This window comes from Hypanus sabinus, chromosome 2, assembly GCF_030144855.1.
Source record: "Hypanus sabinus isolate sHypSab1 chromosome 2, sHypSab1.hap1, whole genome shotgun sequence".
NCBI classification, from domain to species: Eukaryota; Metazoa; Chordata; class Chondrichthyes; order Myliobatiformes; family Dasyatidae; genus Hypanus; species Hypanus sabinus.
This window is the reverse complement of record NC_082707.1, coordinates 52,068,026-52,088,907: the sequence shown is the minus strand read 5'-3', so window position 1 is coordinate 52,088,907 and position 20,882 is coordinate 52,068,026. Positions and strand designations below refer to the sequence as shown.

The 20,882-nt window shown below is 41.6% G+C and overlaps 1 protein-coding gene across 2 annotated transcripts in view; it reads left to right on the top strand.

Moving 5' to 3' along the window:
* Nucleotides 1-12,704: 12,704 nt before the first annotated feature.
* The window catches only part of usp13 (ubiquitin specific peptidase 13), a 99,259-nt gene continuing 91,081 nt past the window's right edge, over nt 12,705-20,882 (top strand). For both annotated transcript variants that reach the window (XM_059945850.1, XM_059945842.1), the window contains exons 1-2: nt 12,705-12,820; nt 17,687-17,812. In XM_059945850.1, the coding sequence (XP_059801833.1) occupies nt 12,710-12,820; nt 17,687-17,812 (237 nt within the window). In that variant the 5' untranslated portion in view covers nt 12,705-12,709. The remainder of the gene's footprint in view (nt 12,821-17,686; nt 17,813-20,882) is intronic.

Sequence of the window (20,882 nt, the reverse complement as noted above, 5' to 3'; positions counted from 1 at the left end):
TCATCCAGGTGCACCCCCAAGAACTTGTAGGTCCTCACCACATCCTCACCATCAATAGTAATGGAGTAGTGCAGGGTTAGTCTTCCTTAAGACCATCACCATCTCCTTTATCTTACTGATGTTGAGTTGCAGATCATTCATCTTTCACCATTTGACGAAGTCCTCCACCAAGGCCCTGTATTCATCCTCCCATTCTCCCTTTATACACCCAACTATTGCTGAGTCATCACAGAATTTCTGCAGATGACATGGCTCAGTGTTGTATCTAAAGTCCAAGGTATACAGGATAAACAGGAAGGGAGCCAATACAGTCCCCAGTGCTGCTTATAGCCCTGTCTGACACATACCTCTGAAGCTGCACAAACTTGAGGGGGGGTGAACAGCAATCTTGAGGTCTTGCCTGGCTAAGGTCAGAACTCTTGGCTGGAACACTCAAGGACATCAATTTTCATCATTGGTAGTATTGGAGTATAAAAGTTGCAACTTGCTATTTGCTAGAGAATGAAATCTTAGGAATGTAGAAGACAATGGTGTGTTAATAAGAGGAAGCTAAGAGATGTAAATTATGTAGTCTGAGTTTGCTATTTGCTATGCATGTACCCAATTTAGTAGGAGAATGAAATATTAAGAATGTAGAAGACAATGGTGGGTTAATGAGAGGTAGCTAAGAGATGTAGTTTAGAACATGATTAAGTCGATGGGTAGAAACAATCGGGGCGGATGTACGTGTGGTACGCAACTATAGACCGATTGCATATGCTAATGCAACTAAACCAGGAGATTGCTATAAAAAATGCTATGTCCAAGGATCGGTGGGCAATCAGCGACTAGCTCAATGACTGTCACAGCTGTGATTTGCAAATTAAAGTTTAACCCTTCTTGAAGAATCCTCTGAGTCTCGTGGTCATTTGTGGGGCACAAGAAACCACGACAAAATTGGCGACCGCGGCAGGACCGGAAAGGAAACGGCAGATCGGGGACGCTTCCCAGTCCTCTAGGGACCCCCACAAGGCTAACAGAATTAAGGGTGCACCCAAACAAAAGGTAAGCGCTTTTTGCGACAATTTGGACTAAGAACTCTGTTGGTTTTGGGGAGGTCTTGGAGTCTCAGAAGTGTGGAGCCACTGCTGAAGGGTCTCTCCGGTCCAAAGAATCTGGCAGAATTGGGGGTTAACAGGAGGCTTAGAGGATTGATCAAGAACACTGCGGCGAGGGCAAGTACAAATAAGTTAATGTTAAGAAGAAAAATTCCACTCTGTGGATACCGCTTTGTATAAAATGAAGGTCTGAACGGGCGGGGAAAGGGAAAATAGAGAAAATCCCTGTGGATACCGCTTCGTATGAAACGAAGGTCTGAACGGGCAGGGAAAGGAAAAAAGAGAAAATCCTCATGGATACCGCCTTAAGAGATAAGGGTCTGAATAAACGAGGTGCAAAGAGAAAGTTCTGTGGATACCGCTCTGAATAGAGGTCTGTACGGCCAGAACAGAATAGGAAACAAGGACAGTCCAATATATAGTTTAAAGCGCTGGTAGATAGATGATAGACTAGGCATAGAATTAGAGTAAATAATATTATCCAGTAAACGAACTGTGAATCTCTGAAATACCTTAAAAAGAGAGAATAACATGACAGGTAAAGGAACGGCAGTAGAGATTCTGAGCAAAAAATTCCCGATAAATAAATATGAGATCACAAAAACTTCAGAAAATGGGAAAAAAGAACCAAAAACCTGGTCACAAAGTGGCCAAGAGAAGGAACGTTTGATGTAAGCTTGTGCGAAGAAATGGAGGCACTATTTAAAAATTACAAACCAAAAGATAAATCTAAGAAAAGAGGGCAAAAAAGAGAACGAGAAATGGAAGTGCTAAAACTCTTTAGATCGGAAGGAAAAAGGCTGAGGAGGACAGGTAGAATATTGATTACAAGCGAGCAAGACACTAAGGTGCTGGAGAAACAGTGTGTTAGAGAGAGAGGAGGGTACAAGTGAGAAGCTGGCTTCGGCTCCATACCCGGAAGCGAAAGAAACAGAAAAACCCCCTCCCTATAATGAGGAAGGAACCCCTAAGCAGTGCCCCCTGCTGACCGGAACAGTAAACATGCAGGGAGAAGTACAAGTTTGGGATAATGAGGAGGAAAAAAAACAATACGAGAAGGAAAAAGCGGCGATATGGAAGGAGATACAGGCAGTAAAGACACACCCTGAGTCAGATGGGGAGTCAGGTGAGGAGGAGAGCCAGGGCAGGTGGGAAGAAGGAGGAAGAATGATGCCCTTGTTAGTAAAAGGATCACGACAATTGCAGTATATCCCTTGGGGATCCCAGGACCTAGAAGGGCTGAAAAACACTCTGCCCAATCTACATGAAGGAGCAGGGAAATGGATTAGAGCCTTTGAAGAAGAAATGGTGGGACGATTATTGGCTATGGGAGATTTGAAGGCACTATTGATAGGTTGATGGGAACCTCCAAATTTAACGAACTAATGGAAATGGCTGGCATAGTAAACTCGAACGACCCAAGAACTGATGGAGACGGGTTTGACAGAGTGAGGCAGAGGGTATGGCAGGCCCTCAGAAAGCTTTATCCACCCAAAGTGGACCACAAAGCCCTAAAAGGGGATCCACTGGGAGACACTGAAAACCCAGCAGCCTACGTAGAAAACCAGTTGAAAAGGTGGAGACTGGAGACTGAGCAAGAGGTGGAGAATAGCTTATTTATGACCTCACTGTTCCGACATAGCATTTTGGATGCAATGCCTCCACAAGTAAAATCCAAACTGGAGGAAGTGGTTGGGCTAACGTCAATGACCCCACAAGAATTTAGAGACCATGTAGTCCATGCGGTTGAGAAATACCGGAAAGACAAATGAAGGTTGGCTGAGCAGCAGGAAGATGTGCAAAGAAAGTTAATACAAATGCAGCTCGAAGAGCTCAAAAAGAAGGAAAAAGAGAAAAACAAAAAGATGCTGCCAGCAACCACCAGTCCGAGTACAGCCATCGAACTGGACAAAACACTGCTATATGGAGGAACCGATCATACTGTAAGACAAGGGCTGGAAAACCCCATGCCAATAATCGTCTTTGGAGGAGCATTCCCACAAATGCCCTATCAGGAACAGACTAAATTCAAACAGCCCAGACGGGACTGGAAGTCCCAAGGAGGGGGACAGAGGAGCTATGGGCAGAGGGGACCAGTGAGGAAACAGGGGGAAAGAGAGGTAGAGAGATTGTGCTGGGGATGTAATCAGCCAGGTCACATGAGAAGAGATTGTCTGTTTACACCATGGCCTGTCACACACCAGCAGGAACCGATAAGAAGGGAACTAAAGTTTAGCCAAGGACCAGCCCCCACAGGCCCAAACGGACCTGTGAACCCCTATGCGAGGTATTGGGGTGCCCCGAGAACTCGAGTGGGAAGGGACATTACCCAATGATAACAAGGGAGGCAGACGAGGAACCCATTGTTCAGGTTATGTTAGAAGGGCAACTGACACCAATGATGATAGATACTGGAGCCACGTACACTTGTGTACAGCCACAGTATGCCCTTCACCTTCCCATGTCAGGAAAATTTATTAAGGCAGTAGGGTTCTCAGGGAAAACACAGTTGACACAGTGCACGGCTCCAGTGCGGTTGAGAATGGGAAATAAAGGAATTGTTTTGCCGGTGCTAGTACTTAAAGGAACTCTGATTAATTTATTAGGCAGAGATGCCTTATTGAAACTGGAATTAAAATTAGAATGCACCAGAAATGGGCTGAGTGTGGAAAGAGCAGGGGCTCAATTGATAGTGCGAGAAGACAAGAAGGCTAATGTCTTTTGGATAGGAGACATCGCAGATCAGATTCAGGAAACCTGGGAAACATGGAAAAAGGGTGTGCAGGCTATATTACCCGGGGCTGTAATGCCCAAATCTGAGCTACATTGTACAGTGATTTTTGACGAGAGAACAGGGAGTTAGAGGAGAGATGGCACCTGGAGGCATGTACCCAACAGCACCTGGAAGGGGAGGCTGTGATAATTGGAAAGCAAGGGGCAGCTTTACAAGTTAAGTGGAACACCTTTTTAGTAAAATGTTACAGGATACCGGAGGCTGCGCCCCACGTAACGTTGTTGGTAAACAAGGGATATCAGTCTAAAGACCTAGGACCCTTAGTTAAGAGTGCTGAAACCCTAACAGTGTGGAGGAAAATCACGCCAGAGGTGTGGATATCAGAAGACAACAATTGCATTAAAATAATGGTAAGTGTAGATATGGTAGGGACAGTGAGAGAGATCAAAATAACTCCCCAACCACACATGCCCTTGCTGGGAAAGGAAAGAGGCCAGCAGAAAGATAAAAGGTTAGATGAGTTGCCGTCTATTCTGTGGTCACAGCTTGACACGGATGTAGGGAAAATAAAAACAGCTAGTCCGGTGGAAATAAGGCTAAAAAGGGGAGCAATTCCACCCAGGAGACCACAATACCCTCTAAGACCAGAAGCAGAAGAGGGAATAGCATTGACAGTGCAGGGGTTGCTTGAAATAGGAGTGCTTAAAAGAACAAACAGTCCATGCAATACCCCGTTGCTGCCGGTCTTAAAAGTAGATAAATCTAAGTGGAGATTGGTGCATGATTTGCGAGCGGTAAATGATTTGGTAGAGGACTGGCCAGCGGTAGTCCCCATCCCACACACGCTTTTGACTAATGTTCCACCAGAAGCAAGTTACTTTTCAGTGATTGATTTGTGTTCGGCTTTCTTCAGCATTTCTTTAGCCGACCAGTGTCAGTATCTGTTTGCATTTACTTACAGAGGTGCTCAGTATACCTATAGCAGAATGCTGCAAGGGTTTAAACATTCACCACATGTTTTTAATCAGGTACTGAAGGCAGACCTAGAGGGCATGCCATTGGAAAGTACATTGTTACAGTATGTGGATGACCTGTTGGTTTGCTTCCACAGTAAGGAACAGTGTGAGCAGGACACTATAACTCTGTTAGAGAAGCTGGTGCACGGAGGACATAAAGTATCCAAAAAGAAACTGAAATTTTGCAGGCAGCAAGACTTAGGCAGAGTAGTATCCAAGGGAGTGAAGGTGATAGCACCAGATTAGATTGAGGCAATAACTAAGGCCCCAAAACCCCAGACTGTAGGGCAGATGATGACGTTTTTGGGAATGGCAGGGTACAGCTCAGATTGGATAGGAGAATATGCTGAGATTGTGGCACCTTTAAGAAAGATAATGAAAGAAGTAGGACATACAAATTTGAAGAACGGCTTACAGTGGAATGGAGAGGCAGAGATAGCTTTCAATACTATTAAGCAGGACTTGAAGTCAGCACCAGCATTAGCTTTGCCTGACTACAAGAAGGTTTTTCATTTGTATGTATCTAACTGACAGGAGGGTTATGTCACAGCGGTTCTAACACAAGAGACAGGCACAGGAAAAGCAAAGCAGCCGATAGCATACTACAGTACGAGACTAGATGAGGTGGCTCAGGGGTATCCACCCTGTTATCAGGGATTGACGGCGCTGTACTATGCATATGAAAAGGCATCATCTGTAACCCTGTGACTCTGTACACACACCACAAAGTAGCAGAATTGCTGGAAAGAGGGAAACTTGTGCTGACGCAAGCCAGGATAGCAGCGTATCAGATGCTATTGACATTTCCAGACATAACTATACAGAGATGCACTACCATTATATAGCCGATTTTGTCCCTTTGGGCGATGAAGGAGAACCCCATGATTGTGTAGGGAAGACGATGACATTTGCCAAATTGAGAGCAGATTTACGGTCAGAACCACTAGAGGATGCAGATAAAAAGGTTCTGTTCGTAGATGGCTCTTGTTATAGGGATTATGATGGAAATCATGCAGGGTTCTCAGTAGTGCAGCAGGATCAGTCGAGCTATAAGATTATTAGGATGGAGTCCTGTCCCCAACCGTGTTCCGCCCAACTAGTGGAAATCAAAGCCCTGACAGCTGCGTGTGAAATGATGGAAGGTGAGAAAGTAGACATCTATACTGATTCAGCATATGCTCATGGAATATGCCATTTGTTCAGGGCAGTGTGGAAGCAGAGAGGTTTTAAAAAAAGTAATGGAGATCCTGTAGCGGTGTGCTACACGCAGCGCTAAAATTACGACACGGAGTCGGTAACTGCAGTCGAAGGAAAAAACTTTATTCGAAAACTTCAGCCTCACTTTTAAGCCTCTGTCAACCGGCCCCCCATGGCGAAGAGGCTCCAAAGCTCTGTGCTCGCAAACCCCCGTAGGCTATCTAATTGTGAGTCGGTTCGCATACGCTAGGAAATGAGCCGCCACAATCCCATACAACATTGTCAGCAAATTCTAGACTTAATAAAAGCCATAATGAAACCTAAAGCATTGGCTATAGTAAAATGCCAGGCACATAAAAAGGGAAATGATGTAATAACAAAGGGAAATCAAGCTGCGGACGAGGCAGCCAGAAAAGCGTCTGGTTGTACATCAGCTGTCATTATCCCCCAGGTAAGCCTAACTCCAGAACCTGACGTAGAGGACCTAATTGAAATACAAGGTAAGGCAACTTTGGCAGAACAGACAATGTGGAGAAAAAGGGGGGCCAAGCAGAACCTGGAAGGATTGTGGAGCACGGAAGACGGTTTGTTGGTAGCGCCCACCCCTCTACTGACGTTTCTGATTTCAGAAGCGCATGGGATGGACCATTGTGCAAGGGGGGAAGTGATAAAGGAAATAAAGAAGGATGGTTTTTGGTCACCTTATTTACAGGCTTCGGTGGACTTTTTCTTGTCACAGTGCGAGGTATGCGCACAGAATAATGTTCGGAAGGGAATTACAACCCCAACAGGTCACATTCCTGTACCTGAAGGACCATTTAAAATCTAGTGATCGATTTCGTAGACATGATAAAGACAGTGAGAGGGAAAAGATACATGCCGGTGGTAATTGATCGATTTAGCAGATGGGTGGAGGTGGTACCTTCAAGAGATCAAGGGGCAAAGACAGTGGTAAAATTTCTGACAAATGAAGTGATCCCAAGGTTTGGAATACCTACAGAAGTTAGTTCAGACAATGGTTCAGCTTTTATCCAGAAAGTGGTCAAACTAGTACTACAGGCGCTGAGGAAAAAGCAAAGATTTGGATGTGTATACCACCCTCAGTCGCAGGGCATGGTAGAGAGAAACAATAGTGGCGGATGTACGTGTGGTACGCAACTATAGACCGATTGCATATGCTAATGCAACTAAACCAGGAGATTGCTATAAAAAATGCTATGTCCAAGGATCGGTGGGCAATCAGCGACTAGCTCAATGACTGTCTCAGCTTTGATTTGCAAATTAAAGTTTAACCCTTCTTGAAGAATCTTCTGCATCTCCTGGTCATTTGTGGGGCACGAGAAACCACGACAGTAGCCACTCCATAGTTGCTCTAGCAGTGTGCTTTGGGTCATTGTCCTGCTGAAAAATGGATTTCTTTCCCAATTTAAGCTTTCTGGCAGAGGCTTGCAAGTTTTTATCCAGGATCCCTCTGTATTTTGCTGTATTCATCTTCCTGTCAATCCCGACCAGACTTCCTGTCCCTGCTGTTGAAAAGTATCCCCACAGCACGATGCTACCTTCACTAAACTTCACAGTAGCGATGGTGTTACCTGGCTATATGCAGTATCAGATTTACGCCTCATGTATCACTTAGTGTTGAGGCCAAAATGTTCCACTGCAGTCTCATCTGACCACAAGATCTTCTTCCAAGTCTTCATCTTCTAAGTGATACTTTGCAAAGTTTATACGGACAAGGGTATGTTTTCTTCAGCCTGGGCTTCTTCCTTGCTACTTTTCCATAAATGTTCTTTTTTGTTTGCAAGGGCTTAGCAGCTCAGTCAGAGTGACAGTTGGCATCACATTAGCCTCTCTAGAGGTGCCATTCTCTGGCAACTAAGTTTAGAGGAGTGGCCTGACCTTGGCTGTGGATCCATATTTTTTCCACTTTTTTATAATGAGCTCTGAGATGCTCAGCACCTTTGAGAGGGTCATATCTCCTTCCCCAGATTTGCGCTTCTCTATCATTTTTATGACTTGCCTTGAATGCTCTTTTGTCTTCATTTTGGTTTGGTTTGTTGAAAATCTATCATATATTGGACCTTATGGAGAGATGGGATGTTTATTCAGGTATCCTCTAGTTATCTACATCAACAAATTGGGTGAGTTGGTAAGGTAATATGCAAAATTGCACCCGAGGAAAGTTAATTACAAAGGAGGTGAATACTTCTTCAGCCTCACAGTTTTGATTTTTAATTTTTAGTAAATTGTTGATGGATTCTGAATCTTTTCATTTGATTTGACATGATTGACACCTAGATAGAGTTTAAATCATCTCAGTCATTTAAAAAGTCATACGGGAGCCCCAGATCGTACTAATCATTATCTAAATATTCTTGGAATTGGAAAATATTTTTTAAACACAATAACAAATTTTATGTTTAAATAATCTCCCTGTTACTTTAATAAGCAGATGCCTTTGTCAAAGGGATAGAATACTATTAGAAAAAAATCAACATGGAACCATCTTCAAGGGAATGATCTGAAATAGTTCACATCTTTATTATTTTGTACCAACTTATTTTAAAAACTGATCTATCTGCTCTAGGTCTGCAGGTACTAAGTACTGCAGGTGTAGGTGTCGTGGTTTCTCATGCCCCACAAATGACCACAAAGAAGATTCTTCAAGAAGTATTAAACTTTAATTTGCAAATCAAAGCTGAGAGAGTCATTGAGCTAGTCGCTGATTGCCCACCGATCCTTGTACATAGCTTTTATAGCAATCTCCTGGTTTAGTTGTATTAGCATATCCAATCGGTCTACAGTTGCGTATCACAAGTATATCCACCACTATTGTTTCTACCCATTGACTTAATCATGTTCTAATCTACATCTCTTAGCTACCTCTCATTAACACACCATTGTCTTCTACATTCTTAAGATTTCATTCTCCTACTGAATTGGATACATGCATAGCAAATAGCAAACTCAGACTACATAATCTACATCTTTTAGCTACCTCTCATTAACACACCATTGTCTTCTACATTCAATTGGATACATGCATAGCAAATAGCAAGTTCAAAGCTGACTACATAGTTTTGGTTACACAGCAAACAATGCAACTTTTATACTCCAATATATGGAGTCTGAAATAGAAACAAAATACAGTACATTCTGGTTAACTGGGACACATTGGGATTAATAAATTTTGGTCCAATTAAGCAGACATCCCAAAAACAAAGGAGCTGATTGTGGACTACAGGAGGAATGGAGACAGGGTAATCATTATTGACATCAATGGATCTGGGGTTAAGAGGGTGAATGGCTTTAAATTCCCCAGCAGGCACATCACTGAGGATCTAACGTGATCTGTACATACTGGCTGTGTGTACTGCGGCTGCAAAAGAAAACAATTCATGATATTTGTCTGTGATAATGAGTTGAGCTGTGACAAATCAACAAGAGCGAATGTGTAAATGGACCACAAATGAGAGAAAATCTGTAGATGCTGGAAATCCAAGCAACGCCCACAAAATGCTGGAGGAACTCAGCAGGCTAGGCAGCATCTGTGGAAGAGAGTACAGTTGACGTTTCAGGCTGAGACCCTTCAGCATAACCAGCATTTGGTGTGTAAATTGAGCTACCTTTCCAATCAGGTCTGCAATCAAGATCTAAAATGGAGAGCTTCATAGCAGTTTCTCGAAATTGAGCTGCGACAAATCAGCGGGAGGGATTCTTCGAAAAAGGGTTACGTTGGCAAGTAGATACCCACTGCCAGGGAATTCCAATACATTGTTTGAAGGTGATCCTAACGAACCCAGCGGTCATTACCCAGAACACTACCTCTATTTCCTTTTTCACAGATGCTGCCTGGCCATTTAAAAGTGAATGTACATTGCCAGTGTAATTTAATAACCAGCATCTAAGGACTGCACCAGTTAATGCTGTCTAGATATTCCTCCCTCTATGCAGGGAAATGCAGTGTTTGCTCAGTACGTCTTGTGACATTAAATACTGAGCCATGAAAAATGTATTTACAAACCAACAAGCCATGCTTCGAGATTGTCCTAAAAGTGGAATGTTCTTATCCATTTCATGCTTAGTCTTGAAGATCTTTTTCTGCATTTTAGTTTGCAAGAAGTAAGGATGTTTTTAGGATTATTCTGTTAATGCATTTATGTACAGATGAACAATATTGTCAAAATGTCTATACTTAATATTATATGTTCTTGGAGGTAATTTTGTTCACCTAAATATTCTTAATTTGCAGATATTTAAAGAGGAATCTCTTTATAGCTATTATATGACTTCATATGTTTGCAAACTCACCAATAGAATTTGCCAGTTTTATTTATTCAAAATGTGTACTCTTTTTGTAGAAAATATTCAATTGTCATCGGGTTACCATTTTTATTCCCCATTTTGGTCTCCGTACCTTAGACTGAAGCAATAATGAAATCATTTTTCTTTAGCAAAACTTGATATCAGATTGCTCAGTGTTGGAGCCTGTTGAGTCACACCAGACCAGGCTGCAAGGCAGAATAATCCTTTCAGAGCAAGTGATTTACAAAAATAACAGCTGATAATGACTTCCCTATGTACTGTTCAAGATGAAGTAAACAGAACTGCTACTTTGCAATCTTTAATTTTGCTTATGCATCTATTGTTCTGGAATTTTGTAACTGATACAGTTCTAATGATTTACTGTTCAGTGTTGGAAATGACAGATGATGGTTCTTATTCTCCGCTATGTCAAACAATATCAGAGTGGATGGGCACTTGTGTGGGAGAATAATTTGTAGGCATACAGGAATATGAGGTGAAGGGTAATGAGAGGAGTGGAAATGCTCCTTTAGGAGGTGTCATAGGAATCTAATGAGCTGAGTGACCTACTGAGTCATTATTGGATGAAACATACCTATAGTAACATTGAGAATAAGTTCAGCTTGCTAAATGAGTAACCTGCCTTCCTAATGTCCAAAACATGTTATTAGCCAGCTCTTTGCTACATAATGGAATATGTTTCCATAGCAAAACACTGTAAATTATCAGTAAATAGTATCTGAACTTAACTAACAATTGTATCACAGTTTTAATTGCATGCTGTGCATTGCAGGATGGGAAATGCAAATCCCAATTTATTGTGGACCCTTCACACCTAGTCAACTATCTTAGATTGTTTGTAACTCATTGACAATATTTTTAATCTTTATTTTTACTTCCAACTTATCCAAGTACAATGTGAATAGAAAATAATTTATTTCCTACCATTCTGATTCAATGTCCACATTAATTTTTTAGATTTGGTCTGTGAACAATTCATTCCAACAGCTGACACCTATTTCATGTTTACTTGCATTTCCATTCACTTCAAGTTGAATAATATTTACTTACCTTTTGTATTCAATTCAAATGTTTCTCTGCAGAATATGACAAATACTGTATTTTATCTTTTCAGATGCTGGTGGACCTTGATCACTCTCTTTTTGGTAATTGTTATGAATTTTAATTAAATTCATTTTCATGTACAGGGTAGTTAGCAACTACTTCTGTGAATTATGCAATAATATTATTTAAGAATATTTCTGGTTGCCTTTTGTGTGAAGTCACATTTTCCCTCCTGTATGATTTTCGTTGGGTTGGGGGTAAAGAAAGGGATGAGGTGAGTGAGAGTTCAGGTTGGAGTGCTGTAAGATCAGAGGCCAGTGAACCGTGAGGATGTAGGTTGAAGGTCCAACATCTGCAGGTTTGCAGGTCCCGAAATCGAGGGCTGGTGATCCTAGAGGCTGGCAAATCCCGGGCTTCAGTAAGTGATCAGCAAGTCCCGGGCTTGCTGGTGGTTCTGAACTTTAAAGCCTCTGGGTCAGCAAGTGCAGAGTTTTACGATCCAATGCCTGTAATCGCAGGGTCATGGTCTTGAGCCCAGAATCTTGAAGGTAGCCTGTCCTAGGATCAGAGGCCCTTTTGTGTGTTGGGTGGGAGAGGGGTTTGTTTTGCTCTTGCTGCTGGCTGTGTGTTCTGCTGACCATTGCGGGCATGCTCTGCTGGTGCGGGCTGCCCCCAGCACGTCCTCCTATTGTGTTAGATGTTAATGCAGGGGATGCATTTCACTATGTTTTGATGTACATGTGATTAATAAATAATTCTATTCTGATAAAATCACAATGTTGGGAATAATCTGCAGATGATTCAGCATCTGAGGAAATTGAAACGGAGTAAATATTTTAGGTTGAAGTCTCTTTTACCGTCTTCAGTAATGAACGTGTACATAGCTCGATTGTTTTTCTAGTATAAACTGGTGGACACGACACAAGGAAAGTTTGTCAGAGACTTGGTACTTGGACTTGTGCTGTTTAGCCACTGTACAAAATCATAAAAATAAAACAAAGTGCTGGAAACACTCAGCAAGTCAGGCAGCATCTGTAGAAAGAGGAAAAAGAGTGAGCGTTTCAGCTTCGTTACCATAAGAATCCTCCCTTAAAGTTCTCTCAGTTTATTAACTGGAAGTAAGCCCCAGTCCCCAACTCCACCCCCCTCTGAGTACAGGAACGTCAGGAGCTCCTATGGCAGGAGGGAGGGCGGTACTGGTTTAAAAATAGTTATCGTCCTGCTGTCTCTGCTCGTCCAGTTCTCTTCATAATCAATGTCTGCCCTGAACAGCATTCTGGGTTAGGAATGTCAACATGGCTGCAGACATCGGAGAACTGCTGGTCCCGTACATGCCAACTATCAGAGTCCCTCGATCAGGGGACAGGGTTTACAAGACCGAGTGCGCCTTCTCCTTTGACTCCCCAGTAAGTAAGCACCGCACGACTTCAGCGGGCAGCTTCCTAGACTGAGGAACTGGGATGTTCTGTATTGACACGTGAATTGCAGCCCCGACTGATGTTCGTGGGTTGGCGAACTTGTTGCACCTTTGGGCGAATCCACCGTGTGAGAAGAAGAAACGTTTAGTGGGTGAGCGGCGGGGCCAGCAGCGGGTAACGGAGTGGGGCCACAGAACTACTGAGTGATGATGCATGGGGACTTGGGTTTGTTTGGTGTGAGTGGGCGGCGAGGATTTAAATAGGAATAAGGAGGATGTTGGATAGCAAAGGGGAGTAAATTAGAGGGAAAAGCAAATGGATGGTAACGAAAGCTTTAAACGATTACTTTAAAAAAGTTGTAGCAGAAAACAGCATCGAGCTTTTAACTCGTCGTACAATTTCAAAAGTGAGGCATGGAAACGGTCAGTTTTTAAATTAATTTTTGTAGGATATAAATGTTAAAATGTGGCAAAAGTGACTCAGCTGTTTGGCGTTCATCAACAGTGGCCGGGACAGGTTATTTATATCCAGATAGTTAAGGCTCGGGTGTCGTTTTTATCGTTAGCCATGGACAGATTTGAGCATAACAGCCAGTTTAGGACGATCACCGAAATGAATTAATTTAATCAATTACTTGCTTCAATGTGTTAGTAACATTGAATGCGGTATTTTTAGTTGTTATCTCGTATTTTATTTGTAGTGTAATGTGATCACGATATTAACAGTGAAACTGGAACGTGTTTGCTCCCTCAAGTGGCGATTAAGTATAAGAAAGATTCGCATCTCTGTGTAAAATCCTATCCGGAACCGTTTGACTTGTAATATTAACTGAATAATTTCCTCATTATTTCCAACAAGAAAAAGAAATATGTTTTTCAATAGACATAATTTTTTTTCATTATTTGCTTACACGAATACAATATTTCCGTTTGTGGAGAGTATGACATTGAAATAAAGAACTAGCTAACACTGGGAACAATTGGTGACTAAATTCTGCCGGTGAATTACCTAAATTGGGAGAGTTGTACCAGTCGCTGGATATCTCCTGTCCCTTAGCAGAAGAAATCTTTTAGAGATAACATGACAATTGGGACCCATTGATCTTGGCAATCCAAGTCCTTGACATCTTAAATACATCTAGACAAATGGGTTCATAAACCTTCTGTTCCTTCCATTATCTCTTCCTTCCCTCCCCTGCCTCCAGATAATAATTCCTTGTACTCTTTACTGTGACTCTACAATGGATGCAATCTCATTGGCTCTCCACTTTGATTTTAGAGTGCCTAGACAACAGCAAAACGTATGTCAGGCTGTTACCAATTACAGTTCAATGTCCAATACCATCATCTTCTCAGTAAGAGTCAGCAAACATCAAAACTTGGGACTTTTACCCCCACCCCCCTGTGTCCTTGTCAAGAGACCACAGTGAGAGTGGATTAGTAATAACATCTCCCCATCAATGACAATCTACACAGCTGCACCTCACTGACTTGTTCTTAGCCCACTACTCTACTCACTCTCCCTTCAGGACTGTGTGGTTAGGCACAGCTCAAATGTCGTATATAAATTTGCCACACTACTGTTGTTGGCAGAATCTCAAATGGCAACAAGGAGGCCTGGAGGAGTGATTCTAGATCAGCTGGTTGAGCGGTGTTGCAACAATAACTGCTCACTCAGTGTCATCAAGACTAAGGAACTGATTGTGGCCTTCAGGAGAACACACATCAGTCCTTGTTGAGGGGTTCCTGGGTGTTAACTTCTCTGAAGAGCTGTCCTGGCCCCAACGCATTATTGCAATTGTGAAGAAGGCATGTCAGCAGTTATCGTTCATGAGAAGTTTGAGGAGGTTTAATATGTCACCAAAGACTAGCAAATTTGTGCAGATGTATGGTGAGGAGCATTCCGACTGGTTGTATCACTGTTTCGTTTGGAGGCTTCAATGTACAGAATTGTACGTAAGTGGCTGCAGAATGTTGAAGACTAGGCCAGCTCTATCACAGACGCAGCCCTGCCCTTCATCAAGGACGTCTTTAAAATGGCAACATCCTTCATTAAGGATCCTGAACATGTCCCTTATTACTATCATCAGGGAGGAGCTACAGAGGCCTAAAGACCCATTCTCAATGTTTTAGGAACAACTTTTTCCCCTCTGTCATCAGATTTCTGAAACAGTCATGAACACTACCCTGTTATTTTTTTCTTGAACTATTTAATCTTTGATAACTTTTATAGTAATTTTATGTCTTGCACTGTACTACTAAGACAAAACAAATTTCGTGACATATGTCAGTGATAATAAACCTAATTCTGATTCTGCTTGGAATAATTACTGGGAGAAACCAGGTCATGGATTGGACTCTGCAGAGGACTTCAATATCCTTCACTTCTACCAGAGTTACTTCGAAGTGTCATTGCTGACCAAGTTGGATCAAGTATTGTCAGTAGCAGCTGGCAGGAGAGCTAACACAAACACATCACTTCTAGCAAGTCTATTGGTCTACAACAGAATTGATAGCAATCAGAATTGAATAGCTGATGTGCAGATAAAAGCCCTGCCATCACATTTGGAACAATCTCCATTCTGTTACGCGGTAGTACCATCAGGGCAAAATGACATATGTTAAAGCCAGAACTTGCAGACCAAAACCCAAGATCAGTGAGGAGCTGTGCACCATTGCAATGATAAGCAAACTGATGAAAACTATTATTGACAATACCACTGAGTGGCAGTTACCAGTTAACTGCTACTGGTGTTCCAGTTGGGTATTGCCAGGGCTACTTGACTGGAGTGTGAATCAAGAGGCAATGTTTACCACTGACAGGAAACATATCCAGCATTAAGGAAAATGGATGTGATCGTTGGAACTCCTTCTCAGCACTGTGCTGATGATATTGCAGGAATTCCTCCGGGCAGTGTTCTAAACCCAGCATCTTCAGCTGCTTCTGGAATAACTGAAATGGGCAAGTGTGATCTAGCTGTATGGTGTAATATCCAGTGACATTCACAGGTACTCTTGATGGTGAAGCACTCTAAACATGCTAAGCAATATTTCCAAATACTTTTAATATCACTTTTTAAATTTTAGATTTCCAGACTTTGTTTTTTTTTAGATTGGGTCAAAATTCCAGTAGAAATTTAGTAAAACAAAAATTCAGGCTTAAATCTGATTCCTTCCTCTGTCTTTGATCAACATATTTGGCTGAAAAGGATAGTGTATTAATTTTCAGCTTCTAAGTATTATAATTTCTTTTATATTTCTCAAGGTAAATATGTCAGATGATCTTGTAGTGGCATTGCTGCCTTTCAGATGTCAGATGTGATGGAAATTGTGCTTTAAAACTGATGATTAGTGGTTGGGTGTGTATACTCAATTCTTTTCTCTTTTGTGCATTTTTATATTGCTAATTGAGTTTATATAAATCGTGTCTTTGTACAGATTCGATAATTTCTAACAGAATATTTTACATTTTCATATTTGTTATAATTGTTTTGTGGTTTTACTTTCTGTTAATTGACCCACCATTCCATTGAACATGGGAGATAAAAACACTGCATTCTTCAGGTTAGAGAAAAGAGCTATTTTGACTGAGTCGTACAGGTCTGGTTCGGTTCTATTTTAAAACTCTGCATTCTGTCTTTGTAATCTAATACTCTGCCTATAAGAAAACTTAAGGCAATACCTGATATAGAGCAAGTTAGAAGCAAGATATAAACCTGCTGTATACAGTGGGGTCCTGGAAATAGATAAACTATGGCTTCACAGTACCATCATTGGCGAGAAGGAGCCTCTATGGGAAGCTGTGTAAGCACGCTATTTTGTCAAAGTGCACATGGTAACTTACAATTAGAAAAGTTAATTATATTGTTGTGTAAGATAGAACACAGGAGTCAACCAAGTATAGTTAATAAACTATTTTAGTAACAATGAGTTTGAGGTGAACTCTGTGTAAAAAGAACACACTGAATAGATTTTTTTTAAAGAAAAATAGCTTTCATATTCAAATCAAAATAAGCAATTGATGTTAAATGGTGTATATAATAAATATATATATATATATATATCCCAGGGTATGTACTTGTCTGTGGTGGATTTGTAAGGTAGGCATTGGTTTATGTTTGACTGAAGGGTAATTAAATGTCTACAGATATTTTGCCTCTTATTTATTATAAACTATAATTTTCCACAATGTGATTGGAGCAAGCTGCCAGAGGAGATGATAGAGGTGGGTATAAATGTAAGGTTTTAAATAAACATTCGGACACATACTTTGATAAGAAGCATTTGGCTAAGCTTAGATAGGAATCTTGATTAGCATGGACAAATTGGTTGAAGGGCCTGTTCCTAAGCTGTGTAATGTTATGAATCTGTTATGATGCCGGCTGAGGAAAGGTGATGAAGGCTTGTTAATGCAGACATTTTTGTCTGGAAGAGATTTAAATAAAGTGGTGAATGAAAGCAGAGGAGAGGAAAATAAAAATAAAATGTTTCAAAGATATAACATCTCAGTTCTGTTAATATTGAATTGTACTGACTGTTTTATAAATAGTACAAAATATTTGTCATTTTCTTAATGGCATGCCATACCATCCTGTAGAAGCTTACTTCCAAATCTTGCGCCTGACTTGTCTGAGTTTTATTTCAGATTCCAAGTATCTACAGCATTTTGATTCATGGTATGATTTCAGTCAGAGGAAGAAACCTATTTATTTTGTCTTTACGATTATGTTAACTTACGGTTGAATTACAATTTGAGGTTAGAAACTGTATGCGCTATTGCAATTATATGAAATTGTTTTTCAAATGTAAACTGTCTCCTGTATTTCCCCAAGTTTCTATTCTGTTTAAATTACAGGAATCTGAAGGTGGCCTTTATGTGTGCATGAGTACTTTCCTTGGGTTTGGAAGGGAACACGTGGAAAGGCATTATCGCAAAACAGGACAATGTGTCTACATGCATTTAAAGCGAACCATAAAAGAGGTAAGAATGGTACCAGTAATGATGTAAGAAGCAACACACATAAAATGCTGGAGGGACTAAGCAGGTTAGGCAGCATCTATGGAAATGAATAGGTAATCGACGTTTTGAACCGCGACCTTACTTCAGGACTGCGAAGGAAAGGGAAAGGTGCCAAAGGAAAAGAGACTAGCTGGACGTTGATAGGTGAAACCAGGTGGGTAGGAAAAGTCAAGGGCTAGAGAAGAAGGAAACTGATGGGAGTGAGCCATAGGAGAATGGGAAGGAGGAGGGACCCAGGGGAAGTAATAGGGAGGTGAGACGCAGTAAAAGGTCAGAGTGAAGAATAGAGGGGGGTGAAGGAGAAATCGATATTTGTGATATCAGGTTGGAGGTTACTCAGACAGAATGAGATGATGTTCCTCCACCACGAGGGTGGCTTCATCTTGGGACAAGAAGAGGCCATGGACCACCATGTCAGAATGTGAATGAGAATTAAAATATTTGGCTAGCGGGAAGTCCCGCTTGTAGCGGATGCTGTGGAGTGCTCGATGAAGCAGAATCCCGGTTTCTGACAGGTCTCACCAATGTAGAGGAGGCCGCTTTGGGAGCAGCAGACCCAATAGATGACCCAAGCAGATTTACAGGTGAAGTGTTGCCTCACCATGGAGGGCTGAATAGAGGTGAGGGTGGAGGCATAGGCAAGTGTAGCGCTTAGGCCACTGCAGGGTTAAGTGCTGGGAGGGAGATTCGTGGGGAGGGACAAATGAACAAGGAAATCGCAGAGGGAGCGATCCCTGCAGAAAATGGAAGGGGGGAGTAAAGATATGTTTAATGGTCGGATCTCTTTGGAGATGGTGGAAGTCGTGGACGTTAATGTGTTTGATGTGGAGGCTGATGGTGTAGTAGGTGAGGACAAAAGGAATCCCATCAATGCTAAGGCAGCAGGAAGATGAGGTGAGTGTGGATGTATGGGAAATGGAGGAGATGCATTTGAGAGCAACATCAGTAGTAGAAGGAAGGTGTCCTGTCCTTTGAAGCAGGAGGACATATCTGAAAGCCAAGTCTGGAATAGATGCAGTGGTGGCAGAGAAATTGAGAAAAGAGAATAGCATTTTTTACAGATGTAGGGTGGGAAAAAGTATAGTTAAGATGACCACAGGAATCAGTAGGTTTATAAAAGATCTTGGTTGACAGTTCGTCTCCAGAGATGGAGACCGATAGACTGAGAAAGGGGAGGGAGGTGTTAGAGATGGACCAATGAACTTGAGGGCTGGGTGGAAGTTAGAGGCAAAGTTGAAGAGCTCAGCATGGGTGCATGAAGTAGTGCCAATGTAGTCGTCAGTGTAGCAGAGTAAGAGCTGAAGAGTATAATCAGGGACGGCTTTGAATATAGACTGCTCTACGTAGCCAGTGAAGAGGCAGGCATAGCTGGGAGTTCCCATGGCTACCCCTTGAGTTTGAAGAAAGTAGGAGGAGCCAAAGGAAAAATTGTTCAGGGTGAGCAGAGGGTGGTGGTGGTGGAGGAGGAGGATTGGTTGGTTTGTCTGTCAAGAAAGAAGCAAAGAGCTTTAAAACTTTCCTGATTGGGGATAGAAGTGTGTAGGGACAGACCATCCATGGTGAATTTCAGGACGTATATTGTATATATTTCCCTGATATTAAATGTACCAATTGAACCTATTGAAGATGAGGCGGTCAGGGTAAGGAAACAAAGTTACAGAGGACATTGAAAGTGCACAAAATGTCACAGATGTAGGTGGAAAAGGACTGAACCAAGAGGGATAGAATGGGATCAAGATATGAGGATACGAGTTCAGTGGGGCAGGAGCAGGCAGAGGCAATAGGCCTACCTGGACAGTCCGGTTTGTCGTTCCTGGATAGGAGGTAGAAGTGAGCAGTAAGGGAACTATGAGTTGGGTGGCAGTGGATGGGAGTTCTCTGAGTGGGTAAGGCCAGTGATGGTGTCGGAAACAGTTTTCTGATGGTCTGGAGTGGGGCTCTCTTTGAGGGGTAGATATGAGGAGGTGTCTAGGAGTTGTTGCCTGGCCTCAGGCAAGGGAGAGGTCAGTGCATCACATTCCAACAGCGCCCCCTTTGTCTGTGGGTTTGATGGTGAGGTTGGGATTGGTGCAGAGAGAGTGGAGGGCAGTGCGTTCGGAAGGGGTCAGATTGGAGGAGGGGAGAGGAGTGTTGAAGCCGAGGTGATTGATAACTTGTCGGCAATTCCAGATGAAAAGATCCAGAGCAGGCAGTTCTTATGATATAAGTTTAAAAGCCATTACTCGTAATAGTATTTCAAAATTATGTTATGATAATTATAGATATATAATATTATAAAAACTATAATTCATGTATAAAAGCAATACTTCTGAGAAGTTGACATTAGAGAAAAACAGGAATTTAATATTTGCAAATTACTACCATGATCGGTGAAATTTGTGAAACTTTATTAAACTAGACTAGAAGAACATGACTGTGCTGTTAACATTTCTTTGGAAATTGTTTTATTACAATATCCTGGAATTTGTTCTTCAAATAATAGTTGGTCTCGAATAAAGATCATTTTAATTTCCTTTAAATACATTTTGATTCAGTTAGTGAGAAAGTCACATTTTTTCTAAAAGTGCTTATTATAATATTTTTAAAATCAAATTAGCTGCTCTTCAGTGGAAACGTTTTCAGTATCTGAGGATACCCAGTTGAAAGTTGCTAATTAAATCCGTGTAATGGAAACAGGAGGGTGGTAAATACTGGCTGGATGCTTGGGAGCGGAAGCTCTAGTCAGAAGTTGATTTGAACTATTTTGAAGGATTTGCAATGTTTGTGAATGATGGAAATCCTGCAGTTCATCAATGCATTCATTTTAAAATAGCTCTTGATAAATATGAAGAAAAGTACCATTAGTTGGACATTGACTTTGGTGATTTGTTATGTTGAATGCCAAATTCAGCATGGTTAGAGTATGATGAGGATGACCACTGTTGGAATGATGTAGCAATGTGTTCTTATAGATGATGACACCATGGAGCAGCATGAAAAGAACAAGGGAACTGTTCAATATCTAGCTGACATGAATATACACTCATTGGCC